The sequence below is a fragment of the Rhincodon typus genome, chromosome 31 (assembly GCF_021869965.1).
Source record: "Rhincodon typus isolate 14 chromosome 31, sRhiTyp1.1, whole genome shotgun sequence".
In the NCBI taxonomy this organism is placed as follows: Eukaryota; Metazoa; Chordata; class Chondrichthyes; order Orectolobiformes; family Rhincodontidae; genus Rhincodon; species Rhincodon typus.
Window position 1 is genome coordinate 20,114,246 of NC_063362.1, and position 16,954 is coordinate 20,131,199.

Here is a 16,954-nt window from a genome sequence, read left to right on the forward strand (position 1 = left end):
CCCCCCCCCCCCCCCCCCCCCCCCCCCCCAACTCCCCTTCCCCTCGGAATCCCTCACATGCGCCACATTGCTGCCGAGGCTCTCTCCCTGCCGCAGTTACAAATTGATCCGCCCCACAGTCGATAAATAATTCAGAGGCAGGGCTTAACTGGGAATGGGAGGTAGCAGCAGTAAAGTCCGGAGTCGGGGGTGATTCACCCTGAAAAGGCTGAGTTTTTTGGGGGGTAGGATGGGGAAGATCAGGAAGGTAGAGTTATTCTCCCCCCCACCCAGTGTAGCGGTGGCTGCAGAACAACCCCCTCAACCCCGGAGGTGCTGACATTGCAGCGCCCAGGCACGGCTCTCTGTATAACTGCATATGTTGCTCGTTGTGTATTCACCAGCACAGTACCGCTCGTATGAAACCCACAAATTAGCACCATACCGTGAACTATTCCTCCCCACCCCCTTGTCTTTCCCCACATTATTATTATGTGTAAACATGTGAACTGTGATGATTGGAGAAATAAACACACAGGAGGCTGGGCTCTGACCAAGGATTTTGTTTTAATGAAGCTTCACGTTGGAACACTTTGCGCCATCGTTAGATGGAGACTCTGTTCTACAAGAGAGATTCATTCGGACACGTTACAGGACCAGCACCGAGCAGCGGTTCAAACTTAAACTATAAATTATATACAGATCAGCACCGCAGAGCCCACCGCCCCGCCCTCAGTAGAAGCAGACAGTGTGAAGGAAGGTCCGGCCGCTCTTCTCCTCCAGCTCCTGGATAAGCTCATCGATCTCATTCTCCATGTCTTCAGTCCGCTGGATCTAAACACAACCAACATGGCAAAAAGGTCAACGTTGAACAGCGGGATCGTGAGAGGACTGGGCTGGAGGTTGAGGAAGACAGAAGAGGAGAACGAGAAGGAAGTGAAAAGAGAGGGGGAATAGGAGCTCAGGAGATGGTCACGCAAGGCCAGCTGACCTCTGCTCCAAATGATTCAACTAGAGGTTGGTTAAAAATGGAGTCTCACGAGCCGAGGACAGCTAAAAACAATCTGGAATACTCCTTCGGTATTTTTTTGGTGGGGGGGGGGGGGGAAGAGGGGGAGAGAGAGAGAATCTATCATAAACCACAATTTAAACGTATCCACCAATATTTCATCCACTTTCCCAGCTCCAGTTGCGGGCTCAGCCTTCCCCTCACACCTGACCTCCCATGAACCACAATCACTAGGAGGAGCCAATAGGGGCTGGTCCAGAGCTCCCCAGGCTGGGCTATGGACTCCTGGCCCAAATCCAGCACGGCACCGTGTTGTTTCAGGTAGTTTTGCTCCTGTTGGGATTCAGCCCACAGCCTAGCCCACCCCTCCCATTTTATTTCACGACCTGCGCTCCAGTCGAGAATAGTCAAGCCTGTTTTTCAAAACCACCTTTGTCCTCTTAATTCCCTCCTACCCATAAAACGTAAAACTGTAGTAACATTTTAAAAAAATGTTACTACGTGTAAAGGGACAATAACTCCAGCTAACGCAGCAGTTTCAGAAAGTGACTAGAGTTTACATGGATAGATTGCACTTTACTGTGTAAGTTTCAATGGGGGGGGTGGTGGATGGATAATCTTCTAATTTTTAAAAATGACAGTGACAAAAGACTATGTTAGACTGTAGAATGTTCGTCCAAGACTAAATTCACATTGGGATGGGCAGGGGGTGGTTAAGATTCTCAGGTTGCAGGGACTTGGGGAAAGGGGCAAGAACAGGGGGATGATTACCAGCAGTCACTCCCTTCCTACTGCGCAGTCCTGCCTTAAGTACCATGTTCTAACTGGAGGCCATTTAAATTGTGGAAGCATTGAGCTGCTATAACAGAAACACTGGGTCCCATCAAGGATGGGCAACCTTAATACCCTATTTGCTGGGTTTCTCACAGCATTACCATGGGAACGGCCTAAAAGCAGGGCTGAGCATTTCCCTGCAGTGGCAAAGTAGATGCACACTTCTGCTATGGGCTCAGTGGCAATTATGCAGAGCAGGTAGCACTGTCAGGGTCAGAAATACTTTGGGGATGGGAAGTTCCTCCACTTGCAAACAGGACTCCATTGGCGGTGTCAGCTGCAGCTCAGTTGGGCACACATTTGCCTGAGTCACAAGGTTCTAGGTTCAAGTCCAACACTGAGCAGAGCACAAAAAAAACTTTTTTTTTGGGGGGGGGGGGGGGGGGGGGGGGGGGGGGGGGGGGGGGGGGAGGTGTTGGGGCAGGAGGAAAGAGGTGTTTACTTAGTTTATTTTGATTCCAGAAAGGAGAGGAGAGAGAAAACTAAAGACTAGTTAATCAAACATCAAAAACAGGGAAAATGCTAGAATCTATTAGGGATGTGTTAATGGAGCACTTAGGATATCAAATAATTATGCAGCAGCTACAGATTTATGAAAGGCGGGTTGTGTTTGACAAATCTCATTTTTGTAGCTGTAACTAGCTCATTAGGCAAGGGGGAAAAAGTGGATATGAAGCACTGGATTTTCAAAAAACATTTAATAAGTCATCCATCATGCATGAGGTTATTATACAAAAATTTATGGCTCATGGGACTACAGTTGAGGAAGAACTACAGATCCAAACAGTAGGAATAAACAGGCCATTTCCAGGTAGGCAGGTTCTATCAAGTGGGGTACGGTGAATGTCACCACTTAGGTCTCAAGTATTCACAGTCTAAAACACTGCCTTAGATGAGGGGACGGAGTGTATTGTATCCAAGTTTCGATTATTATGCTGCAAGCAGCTGCAAAGAAATATGGAAAGACCAACTGAATGGGTGCGTGGGTGTGTGTGTGTGTGTGTGTGTGTGGAAGCATATAAAGGTATCTACTGAGTAAGGAAAAAATAGGAAAAGCAGTTTATATCTTTGAATGCAACATCTGGGAATTTAGTACTTAGGAGATACCTGTGTATTCTTGTACATGAATAAAAAAGATTAAAGAATAAAAGAGTGAAGAAGTTTTACTGCAATTGTATGCCATCCTGATGAGACCACACCTGTGAGTACTGTGTATTGCTTTAGTCTCTTTACGTAAGGATATACTATCTATGGAAGGAGTGCAGTAATGATTCACTGGAATGATTCCTAGGATGAGGAAGCGGCCATTAAGGAGAGATCAAGCAGACAGACGACATTCTGAAATTTTGAAGAATGAGAGATTACCCCAATGAAAAATAAAAATATTAAAAGGCATTGATAGGGTAGATACTGGAAGGATATTCCCTTGACCACAGACTATAAGGAAAGGTTAGAGTCACAGAACAAAGGGGTTGCTGTTTATCAGGCTAGGAAAGAAAGTTTCACTCAGAATTGTGGAACTTTGGAATTCTCTACCAAAGAGAGCAGTGTATGCTCAGTTGTTGAGTCCATTCAAGACAGAGATGGATACATTTCTGGATACAAAGATAAGGGATTATAGAGTGTGGGAGGGGAGATCAACTATGGTCTTTCTGAACAGTTGAGCAAGTTCAAAAAAATGGACAGATCATCTATTTGCGCCCCTGCATTTTATATTCTTATAGCAAAATCATTAAGTGCAAGTCTGCTAAGTATATTTTGACTCAATTTTTCCCAATAGGAACTGAATTCCAAGGCATCCTGGAATCCAGCAGTGTTCTTCCCTTCAGGTTGCCTCTTCTAGTTAGGTTTTGAATTGACAGTGTAGGAGTTTGTCTAAAACCATGCCAAACAGTCAGCTTGAAAGACCACTTCTTTTCACTATTACCAAGTGAACGGAGAATGAGTTTAACTGGGAGCAGAGGTTAATTTTTAGCAATGAAACAGAATTTCATCACTTTGTCCTCCCAAATGTTTTTACCCAAATACAGTTCTCTTCAGTCACTGCACAGCGTGGATGTCATTTGATAATTGGATACTTTCTATGAATTTTGCTACCTAGTAAGTGTCCTAAGTGTTCTGCAAAATACTCAGCATGAGACTCTACGGCACTTTTCACACTTTAAGATTTTGAGGCTTTGCGATTAACATTCCCACACTATGAATGTAAACCAAACCGTTTATGTTAAATATCACTACAGAAGCCATTCTCTCAGCTTCTTGTTATACAGGAAATATAGAACAGTAATAGTTGCACAGAATAGGTAATGTCAGTGAAAGGAGAGACAACATTCTCAGAGGAATTGTTATTTCAGAAAACAACTACATGAGTAATTTCAATATTTTGGCACCAAGAGTATGTTATCAGCTTTATCCAAAATAGACTTCAGGAATCAAACTTGAATACTTTTAATCCAATTTTGCCGGGGATACAGCTGCAGTAAAAATGGCATTGGTGTAACAAGCTTGGAGCATCATAGCGAAGATCCTAGCATTAGGCATTCTGAAAGACTTCAATTATTGTTCTAACAAAAATGGCTCAATTTCTATTGATTGTTCCTCACTCAAACCACAGTCACCTTCTGTAGAACACATGCCAAATTGGTGCACTTACCAACATGTTGCAAAACATGTTCAATGTTGACTAGTCCATCACGTGACAATAACTATGTAAAATTCTTACAAAAATGTCAAAATTGCAACACAAATAAAATGTGTTAAGTGTTCAGTAAAACAGATACATTCACCTGCAAATATTTGGCTGGATTACAGGAGATCGCATTTGGATTCATTGAGATGTTATTCTGTGCTGTGTGATATTCTTTCCCAGTCCTCCCAATACACAAAAGGTGCAACACTTACACATTGGCACAGTTCACAAATGAGGAAAGCTCCGATTGTGGCTTCTTCATGATTATCCTGAATGTCCACGTTTATGACATGCACTGACTGGAATGTCTCCTGTTCTCTCGAATTCAGATCTGGGAAATCATAATACGGGGGCATCAGCAAACCACGTTTCATAAGCAGCAAGGTCAAAGGCTTGGCGAACACAAGGGATGGCCATTTTACCTTCAAGCACCTGATCGTATACCCGTTCCTCACAGGTCACTATTAGATCAAACTGGTCTTTGCAGGTCTGGAAACGTTCTGGTCGAGATTTTATCCGCTTGTTTCTGTCCAACATGTGAAGAATTCCATTCTGTGTATATCTGCACTGAGGTCAAGGAATGTAATGTACACATGGAGTAACCTATAAACTTGCATAGGATTCGAATTTTCCAAAGCTTGTATGCTAAACCCAGTTAAGACAACCTCTCTAATTTAGAAATCTGGGCTGAATACTGGGGGGATAAAAACTCAAGTTCTTCGGTAGGACACAAGTGTTGCTGGAAAAGACAGCGTTTATTGTCCATCATTATTTGCTCTTGTACAGAGCGACTTGCTGGGTGTTTTCAGGGGCACTTACGAGTTAACCACCGATCATTACCGAGAATTTAGTATCATATATAATAAACCAGACTGGGCAACAGTGACAGATTTCCTTAAGTAAAAGGAAAGGACATTAGTGAACAAAAGCTCTCCCTGACGTCCTTTAGGTAACAAAATCTGTCATCTTTATCTGCTCTTGCCTACATACGACTCCATATCCTCATAGTATGCTCATCAAAATGGCCTAGCAAGCCACTCAGTTTTGTTTAAATGGTACAAATTCTGAAAGGAATAGCACCGTTGGTGCCCTGTTCACTCCAAGAACTGCAGCAGTTCAAAAAGGGGCAGCTCATCATTTGTTCTCTAGGGAAATTAGAGATGGGTAATAAACACTGGCCATCTAGCAGAACTCATATCTAATGAAAACAAAACACATTGTTACAACAATGATTATTTTGCATTTACATTTACTGCTTTCAATTCCAGATTTATTTATTAATTCTATTATCGTGGGATTTGAACCCAAGCCCATTGAACATTAGCCTGGGTCCCTGGATTACCAGTCCATTGACATTACTGTCCATCAATTTCTCCCCTCTTGTTTGACGGCCTAATTCAGTCTCAAATTTACTTGTGCCTTGTATGGTAATATGCAGAAGGCTCTCAAACGAGTAATAAACAGCTTTCACAAGACTTATGAAACCTACAGTGATTGGCCCTGATGACTTATTGGTACCAGCAGTAATGGAACAGCTCAGCCCAAAACAAGGGACAATAATGAATTATATTTTATCAGTGCAATCAAACTGTTTAAAGTTTAAGCAGCAAAGAAGGTCTTGATACTTTATTTACAACTGCTGAGAGAAAAGCTGTTTTCCAGCCCAAAGATTTTATATTAAAAGAAAATACAATCCTACTTAAACTAAAAGCAACATTTTGTACAAGCAAGAAACTTCTTGCCCAGTTTTCAAGCTACAATATGGGCAGCACGATGGCTCAGTGGTTAGCACTGCTGCCTCACAGCACAAAGGCCCAGGTTTGATTCCCCCTTGGGCAACTGTCTGTGTGGAGTTTGCATATTCTCCCCCAGTCTGTGTGGGTTTCCTCTGGGTGCTCCAGTCTCCTCTCAGTCCAAAGACGTGCAGGTTAGATGGATTGGCCATGCTAAATTGCCTATAGTGTTCAGGAATGTTTAGATTAGGTGGGTTTGGGGAGTAGGTCTGGGTGGGATGCTCTGAGGGTCAGTGTGGACTTGTTGGGCGAAGGGCCTGTTTCCACACTGTAAGGGTTATATGGAATATGCAACTCGGTCATCACAAACAGTGATGACGCTGCCTGGAAAGTTGTAATCAGACGGGTTATAGCATGGACAGTTTGATGGTTTGGATGACTGCAATGAACAGTTTTATAAAGCCCAGCAAGTTTAACAAATCACTAGTATCAATACAACAGCCACATGTAAACTACTCAAAATAACTAGCTTCCTTTGGTACTGAAGTAAATATTAGCCATATGGTCATATTATGTAGACTAAATCTCACCCCACAGCAGCAAATAGCTCAGAACACTTGGTGCTTTCAGTTTGTCGAGAACCTCGAGATTTCAACTCTCTTCTCAAGTCCTTCAATGGTGATTGTTTGGCAGAGTGAATATCCTATTAACCATCACATCTGCCATCTAATTTCTATTAGAAAAAATCCTGCTACTTTAATCATTTGCAAAAACAGAGCACCAATAACAATCACTCACGTGAGAACATGCATTTGTATTGGAAACGTCTTGACTGTTGTTAAAAAGTTCTCCCTAAAATGAGGGGGCAAGGTTTAAGATTTGACACACCAGTGATCAGCTCACGAACTCAGTAACCCATGAAGATAGCTAACTTTTGAGGTTGGGGACTAAAAAATCCAAACACTACTTTCATGTCAAAAAAAAAAATTGCTTGTTCCATCTCACTAGAATTAGCTGTTTAATCACTGGAGAATTCCAAAGCTGACATTTTTTCCTCAGTAGCATTATAAGAAGAAAATAATGAAAATAAATTTAAACTTCAAATGTTTTAGAATGGGAGCTGTTGTCTAGCTTTTAAGGGTAGAAGTAGTATGCTCGATGATCAAGTTATTCACTATATGGCCAGTTACAAATCACCAGCAATTTGGAATACAGAAATGCCTTAAAAAGCAATATTACAGAATAGGATTATGGAAAGGTGGCTGTCAAGATAAAATTAGGCAGTAAAAGAAGTTGCTGGAAAAGCTCAGCAGGTCTGGTGGCACCTGTGAAGAAAAATCAGAGTTCACGTTTCAGGTCCGGTGACCCAGGTTCGGAGGAAAGGTAACCGGACCCGAAACGTGAACTCTGATTTTTCTTCACACGTGCTGCCAGATCTGCTGAGCTTTTCCAGCAACTTCTGTTTTTGTTCCGACTTTACAACATCCGCAGTTCTTTCGATTTTTATAAAATTAGGCAGACTACTTCACAAATATGAAAGGAACTGCATGAGCAAACTCTGCAAGGGTTACACTGAATTCACAAAAATGAATCTCACTTACACACATTTGGTGAACTCAGGGAAGTCTGACCGTCTGACCCAAAGGTTCAGCCAGTTGGGACACAAGAAAACCTAGCGCATGAATTATGCTAAAGATTGGCTTGTGTTGCTTTGGAAGTACCCCACAGGTGAGAAGATACATGCTCCAATATATCTCTCAGAAAAGCAATGCCAGAGCAGTTTAGTTTTGGACACAAATTCAAGTTTTGTGTCTCAAGATCAAAAACTACTGAGGTGCACAAACACAACTGTATCTCTATCAAGCAATGTGACATTAAAATGCTGCAGATTCTATTTCTAACTTGTCACTGTGCTTTGGCTGCCACAGTACGTGTACACATCAGCCTCCAGTAGTGGTAAGCAAATTGCTTAGCCTGGTTTATACTTGAATGCAGAAGTTGGTCATTCCATAGAACGCTACCGTTCAGTTTTCTCCCCACACAATGATTGTTTGTGGTTATCTTGTTCAGTAATTAACTTGTAAATTTCTTACAACTTAGCACTGGAACTAAACTGTATTAACATTTAATGGCAATTCTGGTACATTTTAATTTGCTACAACTTTCTCTAATAATGAGAAACCTGGATGGGAGAGAGAAGATAGCAATTGCTCCAGATGGAGATAAAGAACTGGTATTTAAAATAACATTCTTATATACATCACTTTTCATAGCTTCAGGACAACCCCAAACAAATTACTTCTGAGGACTGGTCATCTTCATGTCAGGAAATACAGCTGTAAATCACTTATTTTGGAGTGAGCTGAATTGGTATCTGTATTCAGAACCAAAGCACAGTGACAAGTTAGAAACAAAATGTGGAGTAAGTGCACATCAATATCCATCTCCTACTCAACTTCAGCCGGCTTGTTGAGGGGTGGTACTGATGCTCAGCCAGCCAATCTCAAAAGGAGTTACTGCAAAATGTTCCAGAGTATACTGCCAGGCATACGGCCATGTCTGATCAAATAGTTGGAAGTCATTGTCCATCTGTCACCAGCTAATGTCAGCACATGGTGCTGCTTAGAGGGAAGAAAGGTTTATTAAAAGGCGTGTGTAACTGAACCACACCAGTGGAGGGCAGAGATTTGATTTATGGTCTGTTAATTAATTTTAAATAATGTGCAAAAGTACCATAATTAGCCTTTTGGTGATTGTAACAATGGCAGTGGTGGTGTTTTGTTTCGAGGGGGAGAGGTCAGAGAGAGAGAGAAAATACACAAAGTTCTCAAACTAATTTCTAATAAAACTAGAAAACGTGGGCATGTGCAGACTGGGCTGTGCCTGGCCAGGCCCATCTGTTTCACCAAGTGGAAAGCTTATTGAGAGTTATTATTCAGGGCCACATGAAGAATGGCCACTGGACAAGACAGATAGCCAAGCCGTAATGGAAGAAACCTGGCCTAGCAATGGGGAGCAGAGAGAAAACAGCACAAAAAGGCAACTTAAAAGTCAAAGACCACAATGTGGTTTATACTGAGGTTGGTCAGTGATAATAGGCAAGTAAAACATTGGTGATTCAAGGTAATTCAAACAACAGACATCATTTAGAGATGCATGAAAAATACCTCGAGAATGGAGGAAGGAACTAATAAATGAAGATCAAAAAGATACATTATGGAGTAGGAAGTTTAGTAATTTGAAGAAATGTTAGATGGAAACCCATGCATTACTGTTGTTCGGATGCTGTCAAATAGTAGTTGCGTTTAGTGTGTGGTACATGTATAGCAGTTGACCTTAACCTCCAGATCATACCTCATACCTTCTCCTGGATCCTAGGACAATTAACTAGTTACCAATGGATGAACACAAGGCTAAATCTTGCAACTGTCAGAAATTTAGCGACGTCTGGAAATGTTAAAAAAGCAAAGCAAAAGCAGTTGCCAATTCAGAACATGTTCATAATAACACCGTGATAAACATTCTGCTGAGCACAAAGATTTATTAAAAATATATAAATCACTGCAGACTTTTTACAATGTTCTGAAGGTTAGCTGAATAAACCGGCCTACATTAATTCAGCAATTATATTCACAATTGTTCTGTCTACAACTGTTTACATTTAGTTGAACACATACCTGTGCCCAGCACAGAAAGTCAGGGTCCATTCTCTATCGCTGAAATATTTGATGATTAGCACTTGCTTTCCATCTTGAACACATCAAAGAGAGTAGGCCACTTGCTCTCTGGCATCCTCAAGTGCAAGTTATGCTGAAGGTGTAACTTGAGGCATTAAAACATTTTGCGCTTTAGTAAGTCATTTTAATAATGAGACAGTGAGGAGGTAGAAGTTATGGAGACATCCAAATACAAAGGGGGAACAGTGGTAGAGCATTTAAGGCACAGATTTGTGGATCATCTTGGGAAGCAAGCAGGGCTTCAACCTTTCCTAGTGCAACACAGAATCATTACCAGACCTCATGTAGAGCAAAAGATTGACCAATAGCTGAGCATGTCAACGAGGGGAGGGGTGGGGGGAGAGATTTTGCTTTTACTGATTGAGATTGGTGCATAATCTTGCCAAAACCTACAACAGACATTCAAGAAACTTATAAAACTGTACCTGCTTGAACAATTGACTGCACCACTGTTGGCCATCAAGCCCCCAAACTTTCTAATAAAATCCACATCCTGGTTGTTGAAAAAAATAATTTGCTGGAAACACTTAGTAGGTCAGCAGTATCTGTTGCAAGACAGAAACAGACTTCTGAAGTCATATATGATACATTCATACTGGTTCTCCGTTTTCATAGGTTCTGAAACATCTTCAGAAGTTTGTTTGCGTTACCAGATGCTGCCAGGCCCATTGAGTGTTAGTAGCACTTTGTTTTGTCACAAGTGTTGATTAGTAGATTCACATGGAGATTAGGGAGCATGGCCATTTTGAGCAGGAAATGTCAGCAAACATGGTCATTCATGAAATATGGAAGATTAGGTTTGAAGTGCCAAGAGCTCCTCTCATTTCAAGTCATGTGCATGGCCAGCAAGCCGTCTAGTTGGCAGAGTCTGCATATATGCAGTAAAACAACAGTTTGTTGAAGACAATCCTTACTCACCACTGCTTTTTTCTCATGACCTTTGAAATGATTCTATTTTAGTGGAGAATTTTTGCACATGATGTTTACTGATAATCTTTCACATTAGTTCCTGTGTATGAAAGCAGTGGTCACATGACGCAGAGTCCAATTACACTGTGAAAGGTACAAATGGTCTGTTTGGATTATTCTCTCATCACACGGCTAGAGAAACAGTTAAAAAAAAAATTCTCAATTTCTGCTGATATTCCCTTTCATGTCTGCACCACTTCAGTTATTCCAGGCAGGGTAAACACCTGAAGCTAAATGGATATCCCTGATCTAAATCTACTGTTGCACCTATAAGGAGATTGTTTGTGCACTATGTAAAGCAGACAGAACAGCTGGTCCATTAACTACAATGACTTTTTCCTCTAATTTGAGCAGAAATAATCAGATCTAATTCTACTCCATCACAGCTGCAAACAACCAGAACAAAAAAAGTATGGATCTGGATATTCACATTCTAGTGAAAGACTGGTGCTGCACTGCAACTTGTACAGGATAAGATGCTATTCAGCCCATCAAATCTTGTCATTTCTTCCAAAGAGCTGTCCAATTAGTCCTACATCATTCTGTTCTCACGTTCCTGCATTTTCTCATTTATCAAATTTCCTTTACTTTCAAACTGCTTCGACCATATCAGGCAGTGGCATTCCATATCTTAACTAGTCATTGCAATAAGAAAACTCAGTTTTTCAGTCACTTAAAATCTGTTTCAACTGATTTTTTTTAACCCGTCAGCCACTGGATACTATTTCTCTTTACCTAAACCCTTCAAGATTTTAAGTACCTGTATCAAGCTTCCTCTATAATTTTTCTGCTCTCAAGGAGAATAAACCCACTTTGCTATAGTTTATCCATTTAACTGCAATCCCTCAGTCATGAAAACTTTCTAGTCAGTCAATCTCCAAGGGGAGGTGCTAACCTTGTGTATGGTCTTCGGACCTGTAATCCAGAGACCTAGGTGATGTTCTAGGGACCCAGGTTTGAGTCCCATTGTGGGAATTTGAATCAAAAGTTTAATGATTACTGAACCAGATGGTTTCATGGTCATGTCTTTTGGGGAACAGAACTGCCAACCTCAGACTCGAAACCCACAGCAATGTGGTTGACTCTTAGTTGCCCCTCGAAAAGGTTTGGCAAGTTATTTAGTGGTATCAATCACCAGAAAGGACTGGATGGCGACCTGGTACTAGAAACAACAAATACAGCCCCGGTTGATGCTGCTTATTGGGGGCTAGTGCCACATATCCACATTCAACCATTACCATCAAGCCAGGGGATCAACCATGGTTGGAAGAGGAGTACAAATGGGCATGCCAGGAACAGTGCCAGACCAGACGTAAAAGTGAGATGTCAGTTTATGAAGCCACAACACATGCAAACAGCACAGTAGAAAATAATGGAACTAAGTGATTCCACAACTCATAGATCAGACACAATCCAGTTGGGAATGGTGGTGGATAATTAACTCACTGGAGGAGGATGCTCTACAAATCTACTCTTCCTTAATGGGGAGCTCAGCACATCAGTTAAAAAAAAAAGATATGGCTGAAGCATTCGCAATAATCTTCTGCCAGAAGTACTGAACGGACAATCCAAATTTGTTCTTCTCTAGAAGCTCCCAGCACTATAGATGCTAGTGTTCAGCCAATTTGATTCATTCCATGTGATATCAAGAAACAGTTGGAGACATTGGATACTAGAAAGGCTTTGGGCCCTGATAACATTCCAGCAATAGTACTGAAGACTTGTGTTCCAGAACTTGGTGCACCCCTAGCCAAGCTGTCCGAGTACAACTTCAACACTAGTCACAATTTGGTCATGTGGAAATTTACCCAGGTATTCATGCATGCAAAAACCAGGACAAATCCAACTCAGCCAATTATCACCCCATCAGTCTACATTCTATCAGAGAAGTGATGGAAGGTGTCATGAACCAGCAATTGCTCAGCAACAACCCACTCATTGGCACTCAGTTTGGGTTCAGGCAGGGTCACTCCGGTGTTAATCTCATTATAGCCTTGGTTCAAAAAGGGACAAAACAGCTAAATTCTAGAGGGGAGGTAAGAGTGCGACTGCTCTTGACATCATGACTGCCTTTGATGCATCAAGGAGCTCTCACAAAGCTGGAATCAATGGGTATCAGAGGGAAAACTGGATGGAATTATACCTGGCACATAGGAAGCTGGCTGTGGTGGTTGGAGTTCAGTCATCTTATATCTCTGTAGTTCCTCACTGTAATGTCCTTAATCCAAAGAACTTCAGCTGCTTCACCAATGATGTTCGCTCAACAATAAGGTCAGAAATGGGAACGTTGGCTGATGACTGTATAATGGTCAGCCCCATTTGCCCCTTGACAATCAATGGTATAATCAAACACCTCACTAACATTCTGGGGTTACCAGTGACCAAAAAGTGAACTAGACCAATCATAGAAATACAGTGGCTAAGAACAGGCCAGAGTCTGGAAATCTTGCAGCAAATACCACCTGATTCCCCAAAGCCTGGCCACTATCCGCAAGGCACAATTCAGGATGGATACTCCCCACTTGCCTGAAGGAACCGGTGGCTGCAACAAAAGCTTGATACCATCCTGGACAAAGCAGCCTGCTTGACTGGCATCACATCCACCATCTTTAACATTCACTTTTTCTACCACTGACACTCAGCAGCAGTGTGTACTACCTACAAGATGCACTGCAGAAATTCTCCCAAGGGTCCTTAGAGAGCACCTTCCAAACCAAAACCACTGCCAGCTAGAAGGACAAGGTTAGCAGAGACAGGAGAACACCACTACCAGCAAGTTCTCCTCCAAGTCATTCACCATCTTGACTTGGAAATATATTGCCATTCCTTCAGTGAGTGGTCAAAATCTTTTGCTCACCTGATCGCCCAATGCACTTTGGTGCTTTGGAACTCTCCCCTGTGAAGCACCCTGGGGTGTTTTATTACATTAAAGGCACTATATAAGTTGGTTAAAGAGGGATTTTATCTTAAAAAGGCGACTCTTGGAAGATATACAGGAGGTGGAAATGTTTAATGAATTGAAGACAAAGCCAATTACGTTCAAGTAGCCAGATTAGAAAAGCACAGATATTCCTTGTATGGTTGCAGGGCTGGAAGAGATTAGAGACGGAAAGATGCAAGACCACAGAGATTTGAAAATAAGGTTGACAATTTCCTTTTAAATGGAGGGAAATTTTATAACCACAGCAAAAAGCAAAACAACACCCCCAAAACAGTTGCTCTACTGCAGAATTTTGAAATTAATTCTAAAATATCACATTCTCATGTACTTTATTTTAAAACAAGGTTGATATGAGTGTACTCTAAACCAGAGCGATCAGATGTATTCTGAGCCTTTCACCATTATATTCCAGCTTTCTACTTATACTGCAGCTGCTGATTCACAAAGGTTCACAAAGAAAATTGAAGTGGAGGTTAAAGGCTTGTTGTTTTGCCATTAAATCCCCAACATCCCCGTACTGGTTTGTTTTTCCATCTGCAAACAAGTGCTTGCTCGAAGATGAAAAATCAAAACAGCAAACTTTATAAAGTATCTTTGAAGACATTTGGGTGCAGGACCATTTTTTATGTTGTTCAGCCAGGTGCAAATGACAAATTCATCATGTCCACAAACGAAGCTATGAATAAAATGTAAACTTACGGTGAGTTTAAGATTTATGTTGTCAACTATGGAATGCACAGCAACATAGCCTGCTTCTGGGAGTCTATATCAGTGACCCAGCACAAAGCACAGATGGAGATGTGATGGAAGGTTAAACTAGGAGGAAGGTGGAATGCTGGAGAGATTCCACTTGCAGTGCAAATGGATCTAGCAACTACTTGTCAGTCACTTGTGCCTTAGGTGTGGCATAGCACTCTCAATTAAGGATCTCCAGTTTACAGAGGAAAAACTTCTTTATTCCGAGGGTGGTTAATGTCTGGAACTCTCTCCAGCAAGTAGTAGACACTGGTCATTGACATTATAGAAGGGAATGTGATAACACTGGAGAGGGTGGAGAAAAGATTTACCAGGGTGGTGCCTAGGCTGGACAGTTTCAGTTGTGGAGAGAGGTTGAACACACCGAGGAAGGGACATGATTGAGATGTATAAAATATGGAGAGGCATAGAGTAGACAAGATGAAACATTTCCCCTTGGTACAAGGATCAATTAAAGTAAGGGCCAGAAGTTTTAGACAGGAGGGTAAAAACCTTTTTCACCCAGTGAGTGATGAGAATCTGAAGCACACTGCCTGCAAAAGTTAGGGGCAAAAACCCACATAACATTTTAGTAGTATTTAGATGTGCACGTGTAAAGCCATGGCATTCAAGGCTATGGGCTAAGTGTTATATAAAGGGATTAGAACTGTTGGTGATAACAGTGTGGAGTTGGAGGAGCACAGCAGGCCAGGCAGCATGAGGGGAGCAAGAAAGTTGACGTTTCGGGTTGAGACCCTACTCAGAAAAAACAAACAGTTGGTGGTTGTTTTTGACCAGTGCAGATGCAAAGGGCTGAAAATCTGACTTACATATTCAAAGCCGAGCGAAACCATCGAGAGTTACGGGAGAGAACCAAGAAAATGAAGTTAGAGCCATGATGGATCTGCCACGAGCACATTGACCAGTGGAGCAGGCTCAAGGGCTCAATGGATAACTCCTGTTCCCGTTTCATATGATTACACAATAGTCATTCACTAAATCATATCCCAGATCAACCATGGGCAAGAAAACTCTCTTCAATGATAAATCAGTACCTTTCCATGTTGACCACTTGGAAGGTTTGCTAAGAGTAGCAAATATGCAAAGTGTACTCTGGATAACCAAGATGAGAGCCGCTACTGACCAATCGGTCTGGAAAGACACAGTTGATAGCCTGGGCGTGCAAGAGCAGCAAGAGGGAAAAGCAAATTGGCCTTTGCCCTTGCCAATTTACTTGTCACAGATCTAACTGTCCATTGTAACCTAGTAGGTAGGAGCAATCTCTTAAGTCCTGGATGAGATGAAGTCCCATCTTTCATGGTCTGGTGCTACCACTATGCTGAACAGGATAGTTTCAGAACTGGAAATTCAAAACTGGTCATCTGCGGTGCCAATACTTGGTCAATGATTGGCAGCAAGCATGCCACAGAGAGCAGAAATAATCCCTAAAACCAAATGGAACAAAGTCAGAAATCTGTAGTCTGCTATACTCAGTCATGAAAGTTGATGGACAAGTAGGGTCCAATAACACCCTATTGTCAACAATGGCAAAGCTGAGCATGAATGCAAAAGACAATACTGAAGTGTTTACAACTTGTAACCTTTATTCAAAAGTGCTGAATGATCAATTTCAGCCTTCTCTTGGAGGACCCACAATCTCAAAAGCCAGTCTTTAACCAATTAATTTCAATTGATAAAGAAATAGCTGAACATATTGGATACAAAACCATCTTGGCTAAGATCAACATCTAGCTGTAGCAAAGACTTGCACTCCAAAACTAGTTGCACTTTTTGTCAAGGTGCTGTGCTACACCTACAGTGACATCTTCCTGTGCCCAGCGACGTGCTGTCTAGAAGAAACGCAATCTGGCTACTCTCAAAGATGAGCAAGGTGATTCAAAATGCTGACAACAGCACTACCAAGGCGGCACTTTCACCAGTAAGTGACTCAACAGTGTTGCACTTCAGTTTATTAGGACCCCTCAATCAAGGCTTCATTATCAGCTTGCTCCAATCAAAGGAGTTGAATTGCAGAGGTGAGATGAGAATGATTGCACTTAAAGTGTGGCACCAAGTAGTTCTACTTAAAATTGAACTCAAGGGAAAACAGCAGAATGGGTTGCTTGAGGATTGAATGCGCCATAAGAATCCAGTGGAGACAGTCAACCATAACACTGAACAGGAAAGTTGAGGAATATTACAAAATCATGACCAGGAAACTGAATCAGAGTACTGCAGCAGTAGTAGGAACTGCAGATGCTGGAGAATCTGAGATAACAAGGTGTAGAGCTGGATGAACACAGCAGGCCAAGCAGCATCAGAGGAGCA

At 41.8% G+C, this 16,954-nt stretch overlaps 1 protein-coding gene across 1 annotated transcript in view; it reads right to left on the reverse strand.

Moving 5' to 3' along the window:
• Positions 1-527: 527 nt before the first annotated feature.
• Positions 528-16,954, reverse strand: part of ssu72 (SSU72 homolog, RNA polymerase II CTD phosphatase) — a 106,019-nt gene continuing 89,592 nt past the window's right edge. The window contains exons 3-5 of the mRNA XM_048615105.1: positions 4,934-5,073; positions 4,724-4,842; positions 528-813 (exon numbers count right to left, since the gene is read on the reverse strand). Of these exons, the coding sequence (XP_048471062.1) occupies positions 712-813; positions 4,724-4,842; positions 4,934-5,073 (361 nt within the window). The 3' untranslated portion in view covers positions 528-711. The remainder of the gene's footprint in view (positions 814-4,723; positions 4,843-4,933; positions 5,074-16,954) is intronic.